General features: G+C 38.6%; 1 protein-coding gene across 15 annotated transcripts in view; it reads right to left on the bottom strand.

Annotated features, from left to right (window-relative positions):
* The window catches only part of RBMS3 (RNA binding motif single stranded interacting protein 3), a 1080848-nt gene that overhangs the window by 54566 nt on the left and 1001117 nt on the right, over positions 1-25165 (bottom strand). For 11 of the 15 annotated variants that reach the window (XM_043595598.1, XM_043595588.1, XM_043595583.1 and 8 more), the window contains 2 exons: positions 24981-25091; positions 17513-17560 (listed from right to left, as the gene is read on the bottom strand). In XM_043595598.1, coding sequence (XP_043451533.1) covers positions 17513-17560; positions 24981-25091 — 159 coding nt within the window. The remainder of the gene's footprint in view (positions 1-17512; positions 17561-24980; positions 25092-25165) is intronic. The other 4 variants (XM_043595585.1, XM_043595587.1, XM_043595597.1 and 1 more) reach the window with 1 other exon arrangement.

Genomic DNA, 25165 nt, shown 5'->3' with positions numbered 1-25165 from the left:
AAGGTGACTCTGGGGAATCAATTATAATGATGTTAGAAAGATAAATGAATATGATGGCTATCTAGGGAAAACAATTAACAAAATGAAATCTTCCAGCAATCTTCAGCATTGCTGAAGGGCAGTCATATTTCTAACAATCACACTGTGGGTTTCAACTAACATTTTAAATTATTTCATTAAGGCTCCTTTCCCCAAAATCCTATTACCTCCAAATCTTTTCACTTTTTCTCCCACCTTCTTATTCATGAGATTTTTCTATCCCATTCAGAAAGCTCTCTAGGCTTAGTTGTTAATTCAAATTTCCAAAATTTGGGGGGAATTCTGAGTCTGTTTTCCTTTTAATATTTTATTGTTTTTGAAGTTACGGTTAGGATTATATAGGTGTGTCTACCAAATCAGCATTATTACATGTGACCATCATTTGTTCAATCAACAAATATTTATTAAACACTACCCAGATGCTGCTGGGTCATGGGGAAATAAGGCAAATATGAGTAGTCTCTGCTCTAAAAGACTTTATAGTCTGACTCTAGAGGGAAAGAAAGATAATTAATCAGAAAATGATGATTCAGTGTGTTAAACGTTATGATGAAGATACTCTGCAGTACCTAAAAGAAGAAGAGAAAGTGCCACCTGTAAGACAAGATAGAAGGATGAAGACACATCCAAGAGAAAAAAAAAACCCTCTGAGACAATCCCTGAAAATAATCCCGAATTAGCAAATTGAAGCGTAGAGGGAAAAGCATTAGGCATCTAGACAGAAGGGATAGCTCGTAGTTATATTTTCACTTAGGCAAAGACCCTGGAGGCTTGGTCCATCCTGGAAACTGAAAGTAATTATAACTGGAACACAGAAGTAGTGAGAGATGAGTGTGGAGAATAGACATGGGGATCATGAAGGATGTAGCATGGGCTAAGGACTGAAAAGGATGTTTTGAAGGCTGTGGAAGGATTTGAAACAGTTTTTGAAAGATGGCGCTAGTGCTTGTAGAGAGAATGGATTGGGGTGGGGCAAGGCTTGAATCAGCAGGACCAGTCAGATGGATGTCAGGCTAATCCTGTCAAGAGATGACAGTTAATTAGAGTAACGTTCTGGGGGAAAAAATTGTCCAAAATTTTAGGCCTATTAGAGAAAATTCAAGCAAGAAAATTCAAAATGTATAGCTTTCACATTTTGTCTTCCACATTTATTTGGAGTAAAAGTCAACACTGAAGCCTATACTTGAGCATGAGGCCTCATTTAAAGATTTTTACTTTCATCAAAAATTTGAGCTTTAGAAAAAGTAGAGATAATGGGAATAGCACAGCTCTTGAACTCCAAACCTCCAGGGACCTGCAATCTAAAGATGGGGGTGGAGAAGTGTCGAGGAATGTACAAATGTCTATGCTGTCAGATGGAACACAACAGGTGCGAACAGAGGACTTTGAGGTTTCAAAATAAAGTGACATCATACCTGGCCATGAAAATTGGGAGAAGATGCATGGCAGAAACACTGTTAAAGATGAGGAAGATATGAGTAGCAGAAACTGCAGGTATGGCAGAGATGAAGTTCCAGGTAGAACGTCAGCACAGGCCAAGCAAGCAAGAAAGTGCCCACAGCCAAACACATCCCACAAACAATTATGACCAGTGAAAGAACAGAATTCTGGAGGGACATGGTGGGAAAAGCACTGGAAGGGTAGCTTGAGGATTCTACCGCGGCAGGCCTTGAACACGAAGTTGACGAGCCGTCCTTAATTCTTGCAAACTTTGAGTTGTGGCTCGTGACTCAGAATTGTACGCATTAGGAGTCTCCACTCACTTATGTAATTATAGCTCATCTTGCTCCCCAAAAGGATTTAAGGTGGCTTCCAAAACTGTGTAAAGTGTTGTAGTCTCAAATAAGTGAGAAAAATGAGACGAAGGGAAAAAAGTAAGATGAAGTGAACAGAGCTAATAAAATCTGTACCCTTAAAATTCATCAGAGTTAGTTAGCAATGGATTACACGATTCACCATGTCTATTAGGTAAGAAAATAAATCAGATTCATAGACGAATAATTCCCAGTATGGAAGCAAGAGAGAAATTTCTCCCATGGGTCAGAAAAGAGCAGATACTGTGTAGTCTAAGGAGCAAAAACTTTAAAGTAAGCAAAGCAAATTTCCAAGGGCTGTTATTATAGTGTCCTTCAAATGGAAGTTAGTGGCATTGTGCCAATGCATACTTGAGAAAAAGCTACTTTTCAGGGGGTCACTGGCACACAGAATTCCAAGTAAAACAACTTCTTCAGCTTAATGTAGGCTTATAATTTAGAATAACTAAGGAGAATGGATATACTGCAGATTATCCAAATAGTCCTCCAAACATATTATGTTCTTTTAGCCAATGTTCTGAAAGGTATGAGCGTCAGGGACTTTGGAATTATTGTACTTTTTGACAAGGACTTGCAATATAGCTTTCTTTGCTGTTGGTAACACATAAGCCCCAATGCTGAACTTGGCACTGGATAGATAGAGTCAAATTGAAGAGGCTAAGAATTTCAGAAAACCCACTCACTCCATCAAAAATAAACTTCCCACTATTTGGAGGTTAGCTTCAGGAAAGATAAGATTCTTCTCAGAAAAAGTTTAGGTCTGCACTCACAAAGAGACCAATGAGCAATCATCACACTGTGGTTATACAGTATGACACAGTTTTAACGCCCAGGTCCCTGTAGAACAATCTCTGTAAGCCATCTATCACTTTGAGTAGTGTAACATTTCTGGTATGTACTAGTATGCAAGTTTGAGTGTTGGTATTAGAAAAGTTGCCTTTAGACTCAGAGATCTAATCTGTATCCTCTCCCTGACAGTGAAAGAATAGAGTAGGGATCAGTATTTACTAAGGTAACTCTCAGTTGTTACCTTAAGATCACATCCTTGCAGATCAAGTTAAAGTAAAAATGTTAATCTCAAAGTTTATTCAGGCATTTGTGTGAAGGCTGAATAAGAAACGGAGAGGCCAGCTATTGACATTACAGTAATAAAATTAGAAGGTAGCAATGACCCAACCTGGGCTGGGGTAATAGAATGGAATGGGATGGCAGATTCCAAGTATATTGTGAAATTTATAAGAAAAATGAAAGTTGCATGTAGGGAAGAGTGATCCAAAATGTCTCCAAGGTTTGAAGTGCAATTGCTTGGAAGAAAAATGTCTTGTCAGTTTATAAGAGATTTTCTATTCTACTCCAAGCTCAGTTCAGTATTAAATCATGTGGTTCTCACCCAAAAGGAAGAGCTGTACTCCAAGCCACCATCAAAGACCATAGCAATCCTAAACTCATAGATACACTCAATGTTGAAAATCTTGTCTTGGAGAAATAATACTGATAATGGTTTGTTCGAACCCTAGGGAAGTCTGTGGGAGAAAGTAGACTGGGAGGAAAGATTATGAGTCTTGAATTGTGAATATGGAGTCTGGGCTTCAGTGGGCCAGCAAAGGGTGGTGTAAGTGGAAGGGGAAACTTTGGGGAGGTATCTAGAAACAAGGGCACAGAACTCAGAGGATGGGATGAACAGTGGAGATTTGGAGGCCATCTACGTGACAGTTAAAGCTGAGGAGGTAGATGACTTTACTCAGAAGAGAGGAAAAGCAAAGTGCCCTAAGACCAGCACCCTGGGAAACAAGATAGAAAGGACCTACACCGTTTTGTTTTTGTTTTTGTTTTTGTTTGAGCAGAGGAAATACCACCAATGGATAAGTATATGTTGAAGAAGGTGTGTGTGGGATCACTGCTGTAAGAACGTCAGAGGATAAGACACAAAAACAACACCGTAGAAGGAAGGGTTAACATTGGCAAAGACAAGGCTATGACTTGACAAAATACAGGAGGACAGGAAGAGAGGGAGAATGAAGAAACAGACATTCGAACTACATCTGTGGGGAATCAGATCAAATATGGTATCCATCATCTCATAAAGGAGAAGGTAGCCACATTCTGAGCATAAATGGCAAGACTGTTTGGAACTTGAGAAGGTTGCAAAGTTTAAAACAGCTGAAGGAGGATAAATTCGAGTGGGGGTCCAGCTGAGCTTGTGAAGAAGCATTTTGTAGAGGACACAGAAACTTCCTTACTGGATGGTTGTGACAATCAAATGTAACACATCAATCCACGTTAAGTACTTAGCACAGCACCTTGAACATAAGGTATTCTTCATGTACATAGATTCATTTTTATATTAGCAGTACATTCCATATACACTCAACACTTATGATAAACAAAACACATTTTGACCTTTCTCATGTTTGTATTTACATTTTATCAAGGCCATTGAATGTTCTATTTTTGTCAGGCAACATTATAATTGCCCTTTAGATAAGGAAAGAATTTATGGAAATCTTTCAAATGATCTTTAATTAGCTGGTAGCTATTAGCAAGGTCATAGTATTCCCAATTAAACAATTTTTGAGGATTATCAACAATTATCAGACAAGAACAGTTGATGACTGGGGGATAAAAACAGAGGGAGGCAAGGGCATTTTGCAAACCTAAAAATAATTAAACACCTCCTTTTTCTGCCTAACGTGTGTGACTACTGCATCATTACCAATGGCAACTCCAGCTTTCTTTGTTCCTCTCCCTTAACAGACAACACTTACTAAGACCCCCAAGCATTCACTTGCCCCCGCTTCCTGATAGCACCCACTGCAGAATAAACTGTCACTTCACGAAGCCCTTTCCCACATCATATTGTACAAGCTCGAATCTTTTAAGCCCCTCCAAACTCCCTCGTCTGAGATCCTCCATGGTTCACCTACAACTTCTCCCCCATTTTTCAAGTTAGTAAATCTAATTTGACTCTAGTTGGTCTCTGGTCTTCTTTGGCTAGTAGGCTTTAATCTTCCAGAACAAATATCTCAAAAATCTCAATGATTTTTTTAAACTAACTCCACATATTGGATTTGCTAAAGTAACTGCTCAATTAGGAATGAAATTCCCATTTCCTGAATCTGGAGTCCTATGCTTTCCCAGACCTAAGTCTCTTGGGCAGCCTGCTGGATGCAGGCAGGCACATAAAGTAATTAAATTTATGCCTTTTAGTGGCCTGCAATCCATTATGCTGAATCCAACTCGGTTTGGTTGCCAGCTGAAATATGTCCATTGCATGTAAATTAAAGGGCACCATTGGTTTGAAATCTTTTGAACTTCTTGTTTTCCATTTTTAAGGAAACTTGATGGGAAGTGGCTATAGGTTTTGATATGTAGTATCTAGGTCAGACAGCTGATGGCTTTCCAATCAATATTGTATCAAAGCTAAATCATAGTGTACCAAAGTGCACAGTTCAGACAAGTAAAAAAAGGACTGGACTGATAAGAAATAATATGCTTGTTGTGATATGTTCCACATTATCAACATGAATACAAGTTAGTGGTAGAAAAGCAGGATGTGCAAGCAATATCTTGGGTGGCAAACGGGACCTTGAAAAATCACCACCATGATTTTGGGAGGAATAAATATTTTGTGATCTGCAGCCTGGACAAACAAATTGCCTCCAAAACCAGGAGATTTTGCTTTAAATGGACATTTTTAAAGGCATAGGCACATACACTTTCATGCATAATTTTATATTTATATATATAACATACATAACTTATGGAAGTTAGACTTAATATCCACATGTAATTAAAGTCCATTATGTATGGCCCCAACGTCGAAAATATTTTCTCAATTCCAGAAACCACAAGAGACTGGATTTTTCCCATTAAATAAACTGAGAAGGTTTTAGGTTGTTTCAAGTGCTGCATGCAAGGGCTGCAATATACCATTTGAAATGCGATTTCAATATGGAAAGTGTTAAAAGCAGCAGTCAAGTGGTTGCGGAGATACTCCTGGTCGGTGGAGAAGGAATTCACACAAACAATTAAGACTGACTTGAGACTACGGAATCGCTCAAAAATTCTATGTCACTTTAATCGAGAAATATGTGTTCTCTCAGTTCCATCATAAATGCCACGGTGTTGAGATCTAAGGAATAGAAGTGGGGAAAATTGCAGAGGTCACTACCGCTACCCCTGCAGCCCATATCATTACAGTCATCACTGGCATCATCTTTATATGAATCCATTCATGTTTTCCTGGTCTATAAAATAGCTCCCAGTAGTATATCTATTGAAAGACTGTGCTATTAAAATTTTAGCAAATGATAAAAGTTAAAAAAAATTTTTTTTTATTGTTTATTTACTTGTGAGAGAGAGAGAGAGAGAGAGAGAGAGAGACAGAGGGTGAGCCGGGTGGGGCAGAGAGAGAGGGAGACACAGAATCCGAAGAAAGCTCCAGGCTCTGAGCTGTCAGCACAGAGCCCGATGTGAGGCTCGAACTCACCAACTGTGAGATCATGACCTGAGCTGAGGTCGGATGCCCAACAGACTGAGCCACCCAGGTGCCCTGCAGATGATACAAGTTTTAAAGAAATATTTCACAAAGCTTAGGAAAAAATTAAAAACATATGATAATCATTTAATGCACTCTTTTAGTTTCACGTGCATGTTTAGGACTCAAAATCCTTAATGGTTGTTCAATTCTTTCACCTTTTTCACTTTATAAATATTATTTTTTCAGGATGTTAAAAAAAGCCTTAAATTTTATTTATTGTATTGATTCAACTGATAATAGTTCAGATAATAGGGAAGAGAGATAAACCCCTCTAATATTTCTCCTATTGTTAGATATTGTAGCTTTGGTTCAGTCTCTTATGGCAAATGTAAGGTAAGTGATGCTTCAAAAAGCCTAACATACTTCTCTGAAGGCAGGGAAAGGAAGAGGAAAGGAAGCTTCAATTACTTGATATCTATTATGACCCAGGTAGGTAGTGAGTACTTTAGATCATGATCTCAATTAATCCTTATAGGAGTTTAATGCGCTATCTGTACTTAAGGAGAGGAAGAGTTAAGCTTCAGAAAATTTAAGTAGCTGTTATTGTGAAATAATTATTAAATAGTTGGACCAGGAATCACGTACACCTTCTTGGTTCTGAAAGCCACTTCTCATTATTATGCCACACTTTTTCCTATTCAGAGTTGCATGGGTGTGAATGAATGAAAGCAGTGCCTCCTGGCCAATTTTTAGATCAGATGAACACATAATCACAATCATCTTTCATTTTATCTTGCCACTAAGACTATAGCACACAAACTTCCCTGAGCCCATTAGTATTTTTTCATTTTTTTTTAACCATAAATGTTAGAGCTTTTGTATTTCCAAGTCAAATCTGGGAAGGGTTTAAATAATGAAGCACTATATTAAAAAGCACAATTAAAAACACCAGTAATCAATGAAGAGTTGAGAGCAATCAAGAGAACATGCTTGGGGCACCTGGGTGGCTCAGTCAGTTGAGTGTCTCACTTCGGCTCAGGTCGTGATCTCACGGTTTGTGAGTTTGAGCCCCGCATCAGGCTCTGTGCTGACAGCTCAGAGTCTGGAGCCTGCTTCGGATTCTGTCTCTCTCTCTGCCCCTTCCCTGCTTGTTCCCTCTTTCTCTCTCTCTCTCTCAAAAAGAAACAACTACTAAAAAGAGAGAGAACACGCCACCGGGAACATTTGGAATATACTTTATCTGACTCGAAGTGCCCTGATGGCTAAGGCCAAAAGGGAAATAGATTAAGTCATGTGTTTTAGAATGTGAGTTAAAAGAAGGATATCTGTTCATCTGGAGAGAGAGACTTGCCGAGGCACTGAACTCAAGCAGCAATTCATCATGTACTTCTTTATATAAGGAACATTTGGTAAAATAATGGACAATTACTTCCACTGTAGTGTCTCCAGAAAGCTAGTGATATTAAGTGTCCGTGTCATGTGTCACCCTTCTCAGAAAGAAGAGGTTAAACATTACATTTTAACTCTGAGAAAGCATTTCTATAGGGATGTGCAATCATACGGTTCAGGTATTTTGCTTTCTGATAAACTAATTTAACACCGAGTCTAGAGAAATGTTAGCACGCCTGTCAGGCCGTGTCTCTCTGGTATCAGATGTCTCAAGCCTGCCTCTGGCAAGTGCTGAATCACAGTCGATTCAGGGCTGGATTCTCTGGCAGGAACCTCGCGTGCCCACTTTATGCTGTTGATTACATGTACCAGATGTGCTGATTCCTGCACACGCAATTAGCTTCCTTTAAAATTGATCCTTGCCTCGCAAATGCTCTCTTCCTCTGCTGCCATTGCAGAGTATCGCCTCTGTAGCTGACTGGAGTACTAAGTGACACTAAGAGCTGTGGTTGGGTGTGCACTGAGCCCATCGCTGCTCCTCAAGGAGGATTCTGTCGAAAGGAGATAGCATTTTGGATTCTGCCTTCGCATGCCACGTGTGTGCAGCATTACCAAGTGGAATATTCTCTGCCCCTGCCACAGAAGGTCAGTCCTATCTCCAGCCCTCCCAGGTCTGCCCTATGCAGTGTTAAATCTTCGCACAAACCCAGGAAAGCTTCCCTGAGAGCAAAGCTGGATACGGTACTCGGGGAAGTGGTTACCCAGGGGGAAACAGGATTAACTAGCTAGTGCTGATAGATCAAGAATGACTTCAGTGGACACCAATCAACCACAGCAGCCATGAGAATTCCAGCCTCGGTGGTGTGACAAAGATGTAAAATACATTTTTTTTTACTACAAATCTGTTGGGATGACAGATCTCTTACCTTCTCTATAAATTTCTAGAAGCATAGAATTCTAAGGCTGTCAAGAGGATATTACACAGGATATATATTTAATTTTCCTGTTTGATAATCCTCCATTGCTGGTACAAATAAGTCCCAGGAAACCAATATATGATGAGTATGTGAAAAATATAAAAGGTACTTATACTTTTAATACTTCAGTACCACAAACTATGCTGCACACACCAAAATACTAACAAATGTCACTCTCAGTCTTTATCTCAACCTCTCCTATCTCTGCCTTTCTGATGTTTCATGTGCCTTTCATGAAATTAAAAAAAAAACACAAAAAAATGCCAGTTTTAAAATGAAATGTCCTCTGTGCTTATTGTGATGTCAGTCATAGCATTCAATTTGGAATACTTACAAAAACAAATTGATCAGAGCAGGAATGGGCAAACTACATAGTCCATAGGCCAAATCCAGCTTATTGACTGTTTTTATAAATAAAGCTTTATTGGGATATAGCTATGTTCATCCATTTACACATAGTCTGTGGCTGTTTCTGCCCCTATGGCAGAGTAGAGTAGTTATGATACACTGTATGGCCATCAAAGCCTAAAATATTTGTAGTATGGACCTTTACAGAAAAAAAAAATAACTTGTTGGATCAGAAAATAAGGCATGAAACTTTGCAACCTTCTACCCCAACTACCTCCATACCCATTTCCCCCCAAAACTGGGTTAGTGATGTTTATACATCAGAATAGTCTATTTGCTTAAGCTCCCTTTAGTTATCAGTTACTTGAATAAAGCAATAAAAATTGTGGCCCCACAGGAAAAGTCTCTAAGGCTTTATGGTTGTAATGTAGTGAACAATATAAATGCACTAGCAGGAACGCGGTACAGCATGCACATGCCTGTTTGTCAATTATTCATCCAAAATATGTTCTGCAAACTGCTTTTATGGTGTCTGTGGCATGCTGTGCTATACGACACGTCTTTCCAACCCCGGGCTCTGTCGTTAGATTCTATGTTCTTCGAAGGCAATGGGTACATTTCTATTTTATGCCATCTAGCCTTGCTTCCTTGTAGCGCTATAGGAGCTCAGTAAATATTAGCTGAACGAGTGAATAATAAGTAGAACAAAGTCTTATTAGAATTTATTGAAAAGAAACCAGCAATTAGTACATTTAAACAAATGCAATTTTGTAATTAAAATAGATGTGCAGTATTTGAGCAAAGAAATGAAACTGATTTTCATGCATGGCTTGTAGGAACACATAACTCTGTGTCAGGTCTTTTACAGTAAATACAATTTAATGGCTAATTGTTGCTAATTGGAGGTACTAATGGACCTAATTTTTAATTAAGAGATGGAAATCATTTGTAATTAGCTCGTGGTAGCCACGAAAACAAATTTTGTTCAGAGACCAAATGGTGTTTTGTTCTCTGAAGGGGCTTGAACATGTCCCCGCCCCTAATTATGGGCTAGTTTTAGAAAATGATTCCCACCCCCCTCCCAATAATAATAGTGGAATTAAAAAAATTAAAGTGATTCCCACCCAAGAAGAGGCAGTGTATAGATAGGCTTCAACCAAATCTTTGGGAGAGAGCATCACCAATTCCAAACTACTGAGGCTCTCCAATGCAAACTGATGCTATTGGCTAGCGAAAACAGTGTGCAACAAAGCTGTGTGCTGTTTTAGCAATGAATTTGTCCTTAATCTGGACAAGTATCCCTGGGAAGGACTTCACTTTTTAAAAAAAATTTTTTTAACTGTTTATTTATTCTTGAGAGATACAGAGAGACAGAGCAGGAGCAGGGGAGGGGCTGAGAGAGAGACACACACAGAATCCAAAGCAGGCTCCAGGCTCTGAGCTGTCAGCACACAGCCCAGCAGCACGGGGCTCGAACTCATGTACCACGAGATTATGCCCTGAGCTGAAGTCAGACACCTAACTGACTGAGCCGCCCAGGCACCCCTGAAAAGGACTTCATTCTTAGAGCACGACTCCCTGTCCAGAAACCTGACTCTTAAGGACTTCGTATTTGACTGCTGAGTGTAACTATATTATGATTTACATATGCTTTTTCTGTGAAACCTCATTGTGAAGTTGTCCTGATAACACTGACTATTCTCAGCCTATTTTAGCTGGTATGTAGAAAAGATATGACAGGAAATGAATATATGCTCCATAATTGATGCATTCCTTTGCATTTTTGGCTTCTTTTTTATTTTTTCATTTTTCCCAAACACAAGTTCAAATTTTGAACTCTAAGGTTTTTAGAAAAGAAGAATGGAGGGGCACCTGGGTGGCTCAGTTGGTTAAGTGTCTTACTCTTGATTTCAGCTCAGGTCATGATCTGACAGTTCCTTTGTTCAAGGCCCACGTCGGGCTCTGCGCTGACAGCATGCAGCCTGCTTGGGATTCTCTCTCTCTCTCTCTCTCTCTCTCTCTCTCTCTCTCTGTTCCTCCCATGCTTGCTCTCTATCTCAAAAATAAACATAAAAAAATTAAAAAACAAAAAAAAAAGAAGAATGGATTTTGTTTCTACTTCAGTTCTCTGTCCATAGCAGTCTTTTGCTTGATTTCTTGATGATGTCCTTCAGAAAAATTCCGATCAGAGCAACTGGAATAGAAATTTGACAACAAATTTGACAACGAATGGGAGTTTTCCTATGTTCCTCCTAAAATCCAACGGTGCCTAGAAAAAAAACGATGTTGTATTCTCCATTTTTTCATTCAAATTTGCCTAAAAGAGGAGGATCTTTTTAAGAGGTTACAATCATTAAGGAAAAGAAACACTACCAAGAGAACAGGTTCCTGTGATTCTGCGTGAAAATATACAGGGTAGTTCCAGCCTTCTGTCTTCAGTCCTTGAAATGAGCTCAGTAAGGTGGAGCAGAGACTTGGACAAGGAACGGTGCCTCCTATGAAGGAAATCTAGGACTCCATTTCCCAAACGGTAGCTACTTCTCTTCGACATCGCCACACTTGCCGTACCCCTGTTCTTCCTGAATTACTGTTGGTTTACTTATTTATGTATGTATTCACAGGGCGCCTGGGTGGCTCGGTCGGTTAAGTGTTCAACTCTTGGTCTCAGCTCAGGTCATGGTCTCATGGTTGGTGAGTTCGAGCTCTGCGTTGGGCTCTGTACAGAGCCTGCTTGAGATTCTCTCCCTCTCTCTGCCCCTCCCTCACTTTCTTTCTTCTCTCTCTCTCTCTCTCTCAAAATAAATAAACTTAAAAAATGTATTCACATTTTAACTGTTTACCTTAAACTTTTCCTCAGCAAAGCATCCCTTGAGCTATGTGTTTGATGGACTTATTCTACATTATTCAAATTCACATTGAACTAACCATACAGCTGCTGGAGTAAAAATACCAAGTTTGAGTCCCTGCACTCCTAAAATCATGCGAAGCATCATAGTGATACACAAATCATGCCCTGAAGAATATACTCTTCTCCCTTTAATTAGGTCTGTATTCCAAGTGTTCTGGAAACAACTTCATTCTTTAAAATTCTGAGGGGAAAAGTCTTTACGGTTTTTGTAATGTGTTCCAGAAATGTTCTATCAATTCTTTCAGTGATGGGCCCACATCTTATTAGTATCAAAAAACAAAAAAAATTCAGGCATACAAAAGTACTTCAAAAGTGGCCTCTTCTGTTCCTACTACTTGATTTCTTTAACTCTGTCACCTTCACCTCATTTCCACCTTTTGGCCACTTGCTCTCATGACCTTGACTTTGCTGAGAAACAGTTCATTATCTGTAATCTGAAATCCATCTTCCCTGTTTCTCCCTCTCGCCCACCCCATACAGCCCTCTATTCTCTTTCTATTGATCTGGGAAACTGCGGTTTGTCACTCAATCACTCTCTTCCCAATATTGGCAGCACATATTGGCCTTTTTCTCACTGCAGTCAGTAAAACCTTAGCCCTGGATTAATCCACCTGTCTGCCTTCCTGGCCACTGATCACCACAGTGGAAAATCAAACATCCTCACAGATTGGCATCACAAAAATCCATAATCTTTAGCTTCTGATGAACTTACGGTACTGCCCCGCAAACTTTGTATGTGTTGGTAATTGGCTTTCTTACTCCACAGGTTTCCAAATCTCTCTTCTCTTAGATCCTTTCCCATGCCATTTCCCACCTGCTCTCAGAAGATGTCACTTAATACTTCACATCCTAATAGTATTTATCTCATGAAAAGTCATTTGATTTCCTATTCCTACTTTTACGGACTTATAGGCACAAACATCGTGCCTTCCTCCCGCCCTCCCACATCCCCACAAGAGATGTCTGCCTCCCTCATTGACCTAGATCTACCACTCCTGCCTTTTATGAATTACATCTTCAGACTTTAGAATGCTTTCCTGGCTGCTTTCTGTCATGACCAAATATTTCCCACCTGAAAGAATCTTAAAAAATCAGTACATCAATCAATTCCATTCTCCATTTGTTTGGTTTTATCTTCTCTACTCTTTTTCAAAGCCAAATCTGTTCAGTTTCTGGCACTTGCTACATCTACTTCCTTTAAGGATATTCACTGTCTCTGCCCTTCCCCTTACCACCACCCCATTAAGTGCTCTCTATGTAACTACATCCAATGACTTCTTTTAAGGACTCATCTTACTGCACAGTCCTCTCTTGAAAAACTTTCAACTTGGGGCGCCTGGGTGGCTCGGTCGGTTAAGCGTCCGACTTCGGCTCAGGTCATGATCTCACGGTCCGTGGGTTCGAGCCCCATGTCGGGCTCTGTGCCGACAGCTCAGAGCCTGGAGCCTGTTTCAGATTCTGTGTCTCCCTCTCTCTGTGACCCTCCCCCGTTCATGCTCTCTCTCTGTCTCAAAAATAAATAAACGTTAAAAAAAAAAAAGAAAAAAAACTTTCAACTTGCTTTGGCTTCGTTTGAAACCTTATAATCTTGGTTTTCCTTCTGTGTCTGTAGTTGTCTTTCCCAATCTTTATTTTAGGCTTTTTTCTGCACGCTTTGTATTTTCAAGGATCTGCCTACTTCTCTTCATTCTAAGCACATTCTCTGGGTGACGTGACTTAATTCCATGGTTAACTTTAAAAATCATCTCTAGCTAAGAGGTGTCTTCTAAGCTCCAGACACACATATCCAAATATTCATTGATTATTTCCATTTGGATGCCTCATAGACCTCTCAAGCTCAACATGTACTACATTGAACTTGGCTTCTTTCCTGCAAAACTTGATCATCTGTCCTCTGGTTCAGATCTCAGCAAATGATACCTCAGGCCATTGAGTTGCCAGGAACTTAAGGAACTACCTCAACTCTTGTCTATCCTTCTATTCTGACAGCCAGTCAGTTCATATGTCACAAGTTTGTTAACAATCCATTCTCATCTCCACAGCTTGAGCACATGCTAATTTCATTTCATACTTGGGTTCTTGAGTTCTGATCCCCTTTTCTAGTTTTGTGTCTCTTCAATGCATTCACCACACTGTATCTAGGTGGTCATGTCAGTCTCCAACTTAACACCTTTTAGTATTTATTGCCATCAGGATGCAGCTCAAGTAACCATATCTGTTGACTTTGCTCCCATCTTATTTCTCCAGGCTTGTATTCTCTACTCTCCATCTCTCTTTGTGTCTCTGCCCCAGTGGACCATCTCTAGTTCCTTGAATTTGCCCTACCCTGCTAACCATGAGCCTTTGTATATGCTGCCCCCTTGGTCTGAAGCTTTTCTTCTCCAACTTATTTTTTACTTGGATAATCCCCACGTATTCTTATGTCTCCACTTAGAGGTTTCTTCTCCTTTTCCTGAATTCTCTACTGTATGTTGATGTTTCTCTTTGTGCCACCACAATACCTTGTAACAAGAATGATTAATACACTTGTTGCTAATAACATTTGAACACTTATTTTATGCCAGCATCTGTTCTCAGTGGGCTATGTGTCTTAACATCTGTAATGCTCACAATAACCTTATGAGGTAATTGTTTTTATTTCTTCAGATAAGTGATATAAGCTACAGAGAAGTAATTTTCACAAGGTTCTACAACTAGTGGCACATGTAGATTTTTAACTCAGGCACCTTATTGAAGAATTTACAAACTTAAACATATTTGTCTATATAGAAACAATTTTGAACTGTATTGTAATCATCTGTTTGTACCTAAATTCCTAATTCAACCCTAGGTTCTTAGAAGGAAGCTGTATCCCTAGCCCCCACCACAATGATGGCCACATAGTATGCTCCCGGTAAATATTATTTGAATAAATAAAAGAACAAGGTGACCTGTGACTCAAAAAGAGTCCTTGCCTAAAATCAGATTTATCCTGACCTAGCCTATTCATCCCCAAAATGCCAGGTAACTGACTACCAGCAAATCACCCTATACATTTTTGTCTCCAAGACTTTACATATCCTGTCCTGTTCCCTTTGTGTGCCTTTCCCACTCTTGTTCAACTGCTCAAGTCCTATTTGCCCTTCCCAATCCAGCTCAGAATTCACCTTATTCCTGATCTTCTTTTTAGATTCTAGATTTTGGCTCCTTCATACTTTACACATTGAAACATCACAAGCAATGACAACCACCATAACAGCAATATTACATTAGACCATGATTTTTTTTTTTTACCATTGGTCCATTTTCTAGTCATCTTTGTATCCAAGTGTAGTGTTTAGCACTCAGAAGGTGTTCAATAAGTGTTTGATACTCGGTTGACTAAATGATATTAGGTTGGGTTATGTCTCTGTAGATCACGAAGCAGACGCCTTGAACTCAGATACATTATGGCAGTTGAGTCAGCTCTGGCACCTGCCAAAGAACCGATTATTATTTGAATTGTCCAAAATGGGCATATTGGGAGATATGAGAGGAAACTGTTACAACACCTCTGTTTTATGTGACTGGTTTGGTCAATGGTTGGACAAAGGATACACTATTTTTCAAAAGTCATTCAAGTTATGCCCACTGGATAACTGACAAACTCTTGGAAGGGAAGTCTCTTTTTATTTAGCTGTAGACCAAAGATGCCAAAGATGTCCATGCAAATTGGTAAAATGTCAAACCACCACTCCAAACTTGTAAGGGGGAAATGACTGTAACACTCCCCACTCCCCATGTTATTATTTTCTATTACGTCTATATTAGTCTCTTCCTTCATGCTCTACAGCTGAAATGTCATCATTTTTTTAATTCTAATGATATCATATTTGGCTTTGCTAACTATTCTGTTATTGTTTTTCTGTTCCTTAGGCACACACAAAATTGCCAGATGAAGTTTCTCCAAGCACTACTTTGATCAAGTTATTTCTCTGCTGAAGAACTTTCAGTGGTACTTGTCTATGGAGTTACGTGGGAGCTCCAAGCAGCAGGGTGTCCTGCCTCAATTGATCTGTGTAAGAGCCTGACCGATGGCTGATACCTAGGAAGCACTCTTGATGTTTCCTTTTTGTTGTTGTTGTTCACTTAGTTCTTGAAAGTGAAATCAGGAAACTTAATTGAAGGAAGTTCCAATTTGTGTCTTTCACCAAGATGAATATTAGAGAATTATCAAGAGTGGAAGCCACATGTTAAATAAAGACTCTATGCATTGAACAAAGTATCTTCTCAGGGATCCCATATCCTAAATGAAATAGGCACATTAAGATATGACAGGTAATACACTTTGGGAAAGATAAGTGATATTTAATTAATGACAATTTGTAGAGATCTTCAAGAGAAGCAAAGTGACTTTACAGCTGAAAGCTAACTCGTTGTTTCTCCATTGGATTTCTGAGATGAGTATTCAGCCATGAGCATAATTAAACAAGTCCACAAGACATGAGAAATGGATTACCCTTCAGATTCTGGGTCAGACAAACCAGGTGGTCAAGAACACAGTGTTCTCTGCTTGAAAACTACTGTTCGGTTGCCAGACTTCACTGCCCTTTGGGCTCTTTCGTTCTATTTCTGGCCTTCGTCTCTTGCTCTGTCACACCAATGCCCTTCTTGGTTTAGATTTTATGTCCTCATCATCTAACACATCAAAGGATCAAAGAGTTCAAATCTCCTTAGGCTGCCAGTATTTTATTTAGTTAAAAAAATAAACAAAAATGAAAAAATTATGCCCATTTTCCTCTTTGCAAGAAACCAAAATTCAAAATTAAGGCGAAAGCACAGAGGAGGAATCTGTACAGTTCAAAACAAAAAACGAACCTCTTCATATACATATACCCTCTTACAAACTGGACCGCTGAATTTTATGAAACAATTTAAATATTGCTAATTAAAATCCTCAAGATGCTAACGCATTCTCAAATCAACCTCTGCCACTTTGTTGTACGGATACAACATTGGCAGATTCTCTTTCAATATCCAAAATACCATTTTTGGAACAAACTTGAACTTTTGATTCATTCAACAAACAATTATATTAAGCACCTACTATGTGTCAGACACTATGCTGGGTGCCGAGCAAGCAAAATGGAATGACTTTCTGATTTCAGCAGAATTCTGGTCTCTAAAGCAGTGCTTCTCAAACTATTTTTTATTAAGCTGTGCCCTCTTTTGATAAACATGAATATCCTTTCCCCACTTCCCAGAAATTGTGACGAACCCTTCTAACAGTGAGAATCACTGATACACAGAACATAGACTCTATTTTCTGTGTATTCTTCACAGACCAAATATCTTTGAGCTTTTACTTTTTATTTTAAAAACAACATACTTATTTTCCATATACAAAACTGGATTGGAATAGTAAAGGTACTTTTTTCTGAACCACATAAACTACCCCACTCTCAATCCCAGAGCTAAAATTTAAATTCCTTGTACCCAGCCCTATTGAGAATCACTGCTTTAAAGAGTTTTGGAGAAAACCAGGCAACCTCCATCTCTCCCCTCCAATCAAATCTTAAAGGAATTAGAATTTTCCTACCTGACACAACAGCTGGTGGAGTATCATAATCCTGTCTTGGGACTGAATCTTTGAATGAAAAGAGCATGAGAGAGAATGCAATGAAGTACAAAAGAAAATAAAATAGAATCTTAGCTCTAAAACGTGGAAGTGCCCACTGTATGCCATATGATTGCCTAAGCCCCCTGCCTTGAAACACTCAACTAGGGACTATGATCCCTAGTTTATAGTTGATACAATGGTCCCCAGTACTGTCACATGGTACCTGTTGTTAGGCCCCGTTGTGACCTGCCAGAGCAGTACATGCTATCCTAGAACGCTGTCAGCTTCCTCAGTGTGTCATCATTTGGGCCCCTCCATTGGGAAATCAATGTGGCATTTTTACCCTCTCTGGTTGACACAAATGTTCTACAAAGGAGCCCATCTGGAAGGGGCCCAGAGCACAATGTGAAACGAAGTTCAGGAGAACAAAAGAACTGAAATTTTAAAAGAGATAAGTGAAAAATTTGTAGACTCCCACACTCTATGGAGACTGATGCACTTTGAGACTAGGATTTTGTTAGTAATCACTCAGCTCTGGCTCTGATACCAGTGGCTGTTGGACAAGGCCAAGGAGCTTCGTGTGCTGCAATCGTGAGAGCAGAGATAAATAGAAAAGAATCCATTCAACAGATGATTGCCATCTTTTTCCAAAGTGTCATAGCATTGGAAGTGGCAAATAGTAGGGAAAGGTTAACTTAAACTACATCGCATCCATGTCAGACTTGCAGGTTATATGAAGCCAAATACATCTGTGCTTTGAAGATGAAACTTTGGTTTAACACAATTCTTTAAACCAAGCATCTTAAAAAAGGTAAGTGGGACATGGCTTATGGCCCAAGGCCCCCCTTCTAAAAATGGCCCCAACTCCCCTTAGAGAGGTAAACTGTGTAAAAGGGATCAGGTAGTGCTCATATTCAAATAAACTTCTAGAACATGATTAAATAAAATACATGCTCTTGTGTGACCCTTATTCTATTCACATAACCAGTATTCACTGCATTTTTAAAAACTAAAACCTCAAACTTTATTTTCCTATCTTTCCCCATTTTATCTCCTTGCCACAAAAGGATGATGATAATCCCCCTTTCAAAAGCAAATGGCATGTGAGAAGATACAATAAAACTTGGACATTGCAAGGCACTTTGGACCAGCAAAATCCAACATGGATCAAAGATTCAAATGCAAATAAACCTTGGGCATGAGTTACTTTGTGTCTCAAAACAGGTATGTGAATGTGAGTTGATCATAATAATCTCCAAATCTGGAATAGGCAGAATCATATCGAAAGGGCCTTCAAATATTTTATTCATAGTGGTAGTATTTCCTAATACCTTTAAAAAAACTGTAATCACACATTATTACTACGAACTAAAAAAAGTTGATTTAAAGACCATGTCACTAGTCATTTCCCAAGAATATATTTTTAACATTTAAAAATAAATCATAAAAGTAAATCATGCTCATTGTTGAATACTTGGAGAATGTAGAAAAGTAAAATGATTAAAATAGAAATGATCTCTAATCCCATTATCCAGAAATAGCCACACTTATTTTGTATTTCTTACAGCCTTATTTCATAAATATTTTGTTCATAGTTGATACTCCACACGTGAAAATTTACATCCTGCTCTTGGACTTAAGATTATAAATAATCCTTTTCCCATCTTAAACTCCTATAACTTCATGCTGCCTCACATTCTGGTTCATGGATGGATTATGATTTATTTAATCATTCTACTTCTTAGACATTATAAAGAACACTGGGCCAGATATTTCTTAGGTGTAAAGGCTTTTCTGTTATTTTAGAGCATTTCCATAGGATACCTTCTCAAAACTGTAACTGTGTGGTGAGTCGGCAGAGCTGTTTTGAGGTGTCTTGACTGTCCACTTTGCTGTTCAACAGACACTTTTACAAATTTAGATTTCTATCATCACACCATCAGTGATTGAGAATGTTCATTTCCTCACACCTTCATCAGCAATATGTTTTATCTTGGTAACATCATTTAACGGGTTATGTGTATGGGTCCATTTGAATATTTGATTAACTCACTGTGTCTTTAATTACTATTTTTTCATATGCTTTTTTGGCATCCTGTTTCTTCCTTCATTACCCTATTCATGTTATTTGGCATTTTATCTATTGGGGCTTTTGTATTCTGTTGCTCATGTATTTGAATTCAGAATCCATTTTTTATAAATAGTAAAAGCTTAATATTTGCAAATAAACTTTCACAGTATTTGACCTTCACTGAATGCATATTTATTGTTTCTAAGACTACCATTAGAGTGCATCTATCATATGCTAAGACTAAAACAAATTTTTAAAACCACTTGCTTTTATCTGTATTTTCTTTCTTGTATCTGACCATTTTTTAATTAATCGATACTTTCCCGGCAAGTATACTCACTACCACTTATGAATTTATAATACTATTTCCTAATTCTGAGCCCACCTAATAGCATGTGTTGCTTTTTATCACTGTCAGCCTTAATACTCCTGTTCATAGCTAGTACTTAAAGAAAGACAATCTCTAAGCAAAATTAATAATTCAGGATTTTCACCTGAGACCATTAGAATTTGACAGCAGTAAGAATGAAATGGTGTGACTGAAAAATGTAGAGAACTACGGTGAATAATGGACTACAATTAGAAGATTATCTTTGTGAGTGGCTATGGTGACACCATGGGAAACCAGTGACCTCACAAATCACCAGTGGTTTGGAGAGCACAAACACAACTGCAGATAAGGAGCCTGCAGAACAAAAACTTTTTATTTCTCTGAATAGATTCTGGTGACATTGGAAGCCACTGGTGACCACCAACTGAACAAATGAAAAGGAGATAAGAAACTTGTAAAACAAGATTGTCATGCAATTTGGAGGTTCTCATAACACAGCAAAATCCCCAGTGGTTTCTGCGAAAGCTCACAATAGACTGATAAGAAGTTATGGATAACAGTGCTTTGGTTCTATAGAGGGAATCCTGTGACAAAAAATAAACAAAAGCAGAAAAGCTAGAGAATTCTTCAAGGTCATCAGAGCCTTGGATAAAAGTTACACTGCTTGCATACAATTCGTTTCTTTAAAGGCCTGCAGATTCTGTCTAGCTTAAAAATGGGTAGAGAGCCATTTGAGGTGGCAAATGGTAGAGATAAGTTAAATAAACTACATGGTATCCATTTTAAAATTGGGGGTGATGGGGGAGTCAAGTATATCGAATTTTATGAAGGTAAAGAAAGAGGCTTTGGCTTAATATACTCCTTTACCTCAGGGATCTCAGAAAAGTGGAACATGACCTATGGCCTAAGGCTCCCACAACTGCTCACACCTTGTTTTGCAGAGTTTCAGTGAGCTCAGAACATCTGAAAGACTCTGAAAAGTTACAGGTAGGACAGAAACATTGGTCAGATAATCTTAGATTGCTTGTGGCAACATGGTAGAAAATGGATTGGAGCAAACTAGGGAGGTAGAGACTCCACAAATGTGGGGGAGCGGATGTATTTGACAAACGTCTATGGGACAGAACTGGTGGATCTTTAAAAGTTGTAAATGGTGGTGAGGGAAAAGGAAAGAACCTAGACTGAGTCCTAAGTGCAGCGTTTGACTGCCTGGGTCATGGGATTAGCTTGAGAAGGAATAAGGAGCAGAAACCCATAAAAGGAAGAGGGTCAGTGGAAAGGAAGTTCAGGGAAACTCATGAAATTAGTTTGGGTTGTACCGACTTTGAGATGTCAGAAGGAGATTTATATGGAGATAATTAGCAAGTTGTTGGTTAAATGATTTTAAAAGTCTAAGATGAGGTTAGCATTGAGGACTCAGATTTAGGGATTTTCAGCATAGAAGGCAGAGTTCAAAACCAAGAGGGTGGATGAGCTTGCTTAAGGAAATCATGTTTGAATGAGAAGTTAAAAATGAAACCCTGGCTCAGCATCTTGTGAAAGAAAAGAAGAAGCAATGGCCAGAGATGTCAGAGAGAATGAGGAAAACAGTGGGCAGAAGTCACAAACTAAGAGGACTTAGGACGAACTGGTCTGATATTCAAATATAGGGAGATTTTCTGTTAAAATGCAAATAATTAGCTTAATCTTAAAAAACTGGAAGGTGAGGCCACCTTCGGTCCTTATGTCCATGTAGCAATAACTGTCTAGAGTTGAGCAGGGGCTGCCCTTTTAGACAAGGCATCTGTGTCCCAGGCTGCCAAGGTACCCCCTCTCCCTACGACTGACTCCTCTAATACTCAGGAAGAGATGATGTTATCATTGCATGAAAATATCTCTAATTTAAAATATACTCTCCAATATAATGTGTATTTATATTGCATGACTATGGCTGTGACAAGAAGAAGTATAGACCAAATTTGATTATATATTTCTAGGGTTTCTTGCTTGAACTTAGTCAACTTTATTCATTCATGTGACCTAGTTGGTTTCTCTGGACTTTTGGGTTTACAACCCTGAAAGAATTAGAAGCTAAGGAATAGAAACTCGAAAGAACTAAGTGGTGCCAAATGAAATAGAGCAGGCCAGAGAGTTGTTCTATGGCCTTGGTGGTGTTCTACCCCCTTCTGGTGACTTGGACTAAATTCCCACGTTATGAAGCCACCGGAGATAGTGGGGTAAAGGCAGCTCATTTGATAAGCATCTAGTGGGTATCACACTGTATTAGGTATATTACATATATCATCCCACTTAATGCTCACAACACCACTGCGATGTAAATACTATTTTCCCCCTTGACAAAAGAGGAAATAAAAGTTCAGAGAGGTTAAGAAACCTAACATGCATAGCTAATAAGGGGCAGAGCCAGGCTTTGAACTCAAGTTTACCTCCAATGCCCACTGTTCTTTCCGTAACACCAGCCTACCTTCCGAGCAGTAGATAAAACAATTGAAAAGATGCAGTAAGGTGGAGAAATTTGACTAAAAGAACCAATTAAAAAAAAAGAATCAATTTCAATTGCATAATATCCACTACAAATGCCAATCAAAAATTCAGATGAAAGGAATCTACGACAGCATATCCAAGTATAAGACTGATAGTTTGAGAAGAGTATAACAGTATTCTGGACACTAAACATCAACAGAATAGTAATGTTTTCTCTCTGCTTTTCCAGAGCCTTATGGAATTTTAACCCTTGACAAAATATCTGTTTACACAAAGTTTATGATGTACCTAAGCATGATTTAATATAAACGTGAAGGGGGCAAAGAACGAGATAAAAAACAAAACTAGAAGAAATGTAGTGTTCAAAATAAGCCACCTGCTTAAAACTTCTGCTCTCGAAGAAAGGGAGGGGGTATATATTATTATTAAGTAATTTGGCTATTACTAGCTGGGCAAAAATTATGATCTCATATGAATGTGTTCTTGTTGAAAATGCTCAAATACGAATCATACTTAATATATGTTATTGAATCAGCAACTATTGTAATTCTGAATCTATTCTACATATTTTACCTTATTTTTCAATTCTCTAAAAGATTCAGTCATATTCTCAATTAACGTAGCTCTTATATTTTTTCTAGTTGGCAAATTTGAACTTCAGCAACTCAGCTGGTTTTGCTTTTAATTCAAATGAGTAGGGTTTATACAGTGTTTGTGTACTTTGTGTTATAATTCACTCTTTTACCAGACCCGAGACTGTCGTTCAATATAGTAAGAGTGCATTACTTCACTTGTTCAGAATTTATGCTTTCAAGGAGAGGAAGGCTGATATGAAGGGAAGTCAACAGGGCGGACACGATAAACTTCAGTTTCTCCCAATAAACTTGGAAATTGCTTTGTTAGTAAATGAGCCAAGTGAGTACAAATAACACTTACACCTTACTAAAAAATATCTCCCTGATGAAAATTAGCTGTACGACAATGTAGAGTTAAATGTAGTCTCAGACATGACATTTGAAAGCCTAGGTCAGAGACCTGAGAAATTATTTGATCCAACGACTGCCTTCAGACAGGTAAGGTATCATCAACTGCTTTTTAGAAGTTCAGCAGCTGAAGTCTTCAAGATAGGTACTTTGTTTACGCTAATAAAACTGAATGTCTTTATTGAAATAATGTGACTCTTTCCTTTAGGTATATGGACTTTCTTCCTATTTAGAGCAAATTTTTGTGGGCTCAGTGGACATGTCAGAAACTTCTTACATTCCAAAAAGCCTATGAGTCAACACATCTATGTGACAAGGAAGCCATTGCTTTAAGGTACCATTTCCCAAATATGGCCAGTGTACATAGATATTTGGAGATGAGGCCAGCATAACTGAGAAGAGTCACAGAAGTGGTGACTAGAAGACATGGGCTTAAAGCCACTGAGGCACATAGTCAAAGAGCCCCCATATATCGCTATGTTCAGTACTTTAGCCAGATGGAGAGGGAAATTGAGACTGGAAGAGATTATTTCCCCGAAGACAGAGTGAGAGAACAGTGCTCAATCGAGGTTTGAATTCAGTACTCCCAAATCCTGGTCCAGCGCTCTTTCTATCATAATTAAGCTGCCTCAATGACAAAAAAAAAAAAAAAAAGATTAAAAAAATTTCTACATCTTTAAAAAATGAAGAAATTATCTGCACTAACGGTTGTACAAAATAAACCAATAGTGTCACATGAGAGATTGACTTTGATGTTTTCCATTATTATCTAAAACGATATTTAACCAAATTGTAAGTATTCCAGGTTGTATTAGACATTTTCCCTCTTCGCCATTCGGGGAGTTGCCTTTGAACAGATTTTTAAAAATCAAATAAAATTTTGTTTATTATTTCAAATGCCTGGTTGATATAAATCAAGGCTGTAATAAGCATTTTTTTATATACTTTAGTTCCCTAAGGAAAATAATGGGTAGTCAAAAATATCCCAACCTATTAAAAAAGATCAAGAACAGTAGAATCCCTTCTTTTTTGTCAACATCATGTATGTCTACATATTCAAAACAAAGATAAAAGAACTGGATCGTGTCAAGTTCTCAATCACTTTTCATTGATTTAAACACTGAAAGTAAATTAACAAGCTCTACGTATTAGTCATAGTCAAGGTTGGCCCCTGACTTATGAATGACCGGGGAGTGATACATTAGCTGAAGTGGTAAGCATCTGGGAAAAGAAAACCAGGCTCAAGTGTATTATGTTACAAGTTCTAGATTTGCAGGTGCATTACACAGAGACACCTTTCCACAGACAGACATTATGCCTGGTACCCTGTGTCATATGAACAAGAAGTAACTCAAATTTCAATGCAACACAGTGGAAACTTCAGCCTTGTCAACATGAATAAATGTGTCCCTACGCTGAATACGCATGCACCAGGCAGCTTATTCATAATGGAACCTGAAATGTGTGTCAGTCAATGGCACGGAGCCAGTGTTACCGATAATGCCAGTAACAACAGACAGCATTGCGTCTTATTGAAGAAGTCCAAGAAAACAAAACAAAACCAACTCTTCCACTCACCGTTCCTGTTGTGCCCAATGAAAGATGATTCATCTGTTGTGTCAGGGGGCCCATCATGTTTGCTGCCTGCATTGACATAGGATGGTCCATTGTCGGCGTAATCACAGCACCCTACAAGCACACACAATGTCCATCTGAAAACAGGTTCCACAAGGAAGGAAACTTAAAAAAAAAATGGACACAGT

This window comes from Prionailurus bengalensis, chromosome C2 (genome assembly GCF_016509475.1).
Source record: "Prionailurus bengalensis isolate Pbe53 chromosome C2, Fcat_Pben_1.1_paternal_pri, whole genome shotgun sequence".
NCBI classification, from domain to species: Eukaryota; Metazoa; Chordata; class Mammalia; order Carnivora; family Felidae; genus Prionailurus; species Prionailurus bengalensis.
This window is presented reverse-complemented; position numbering and strand designations above follow the sequence as displayed.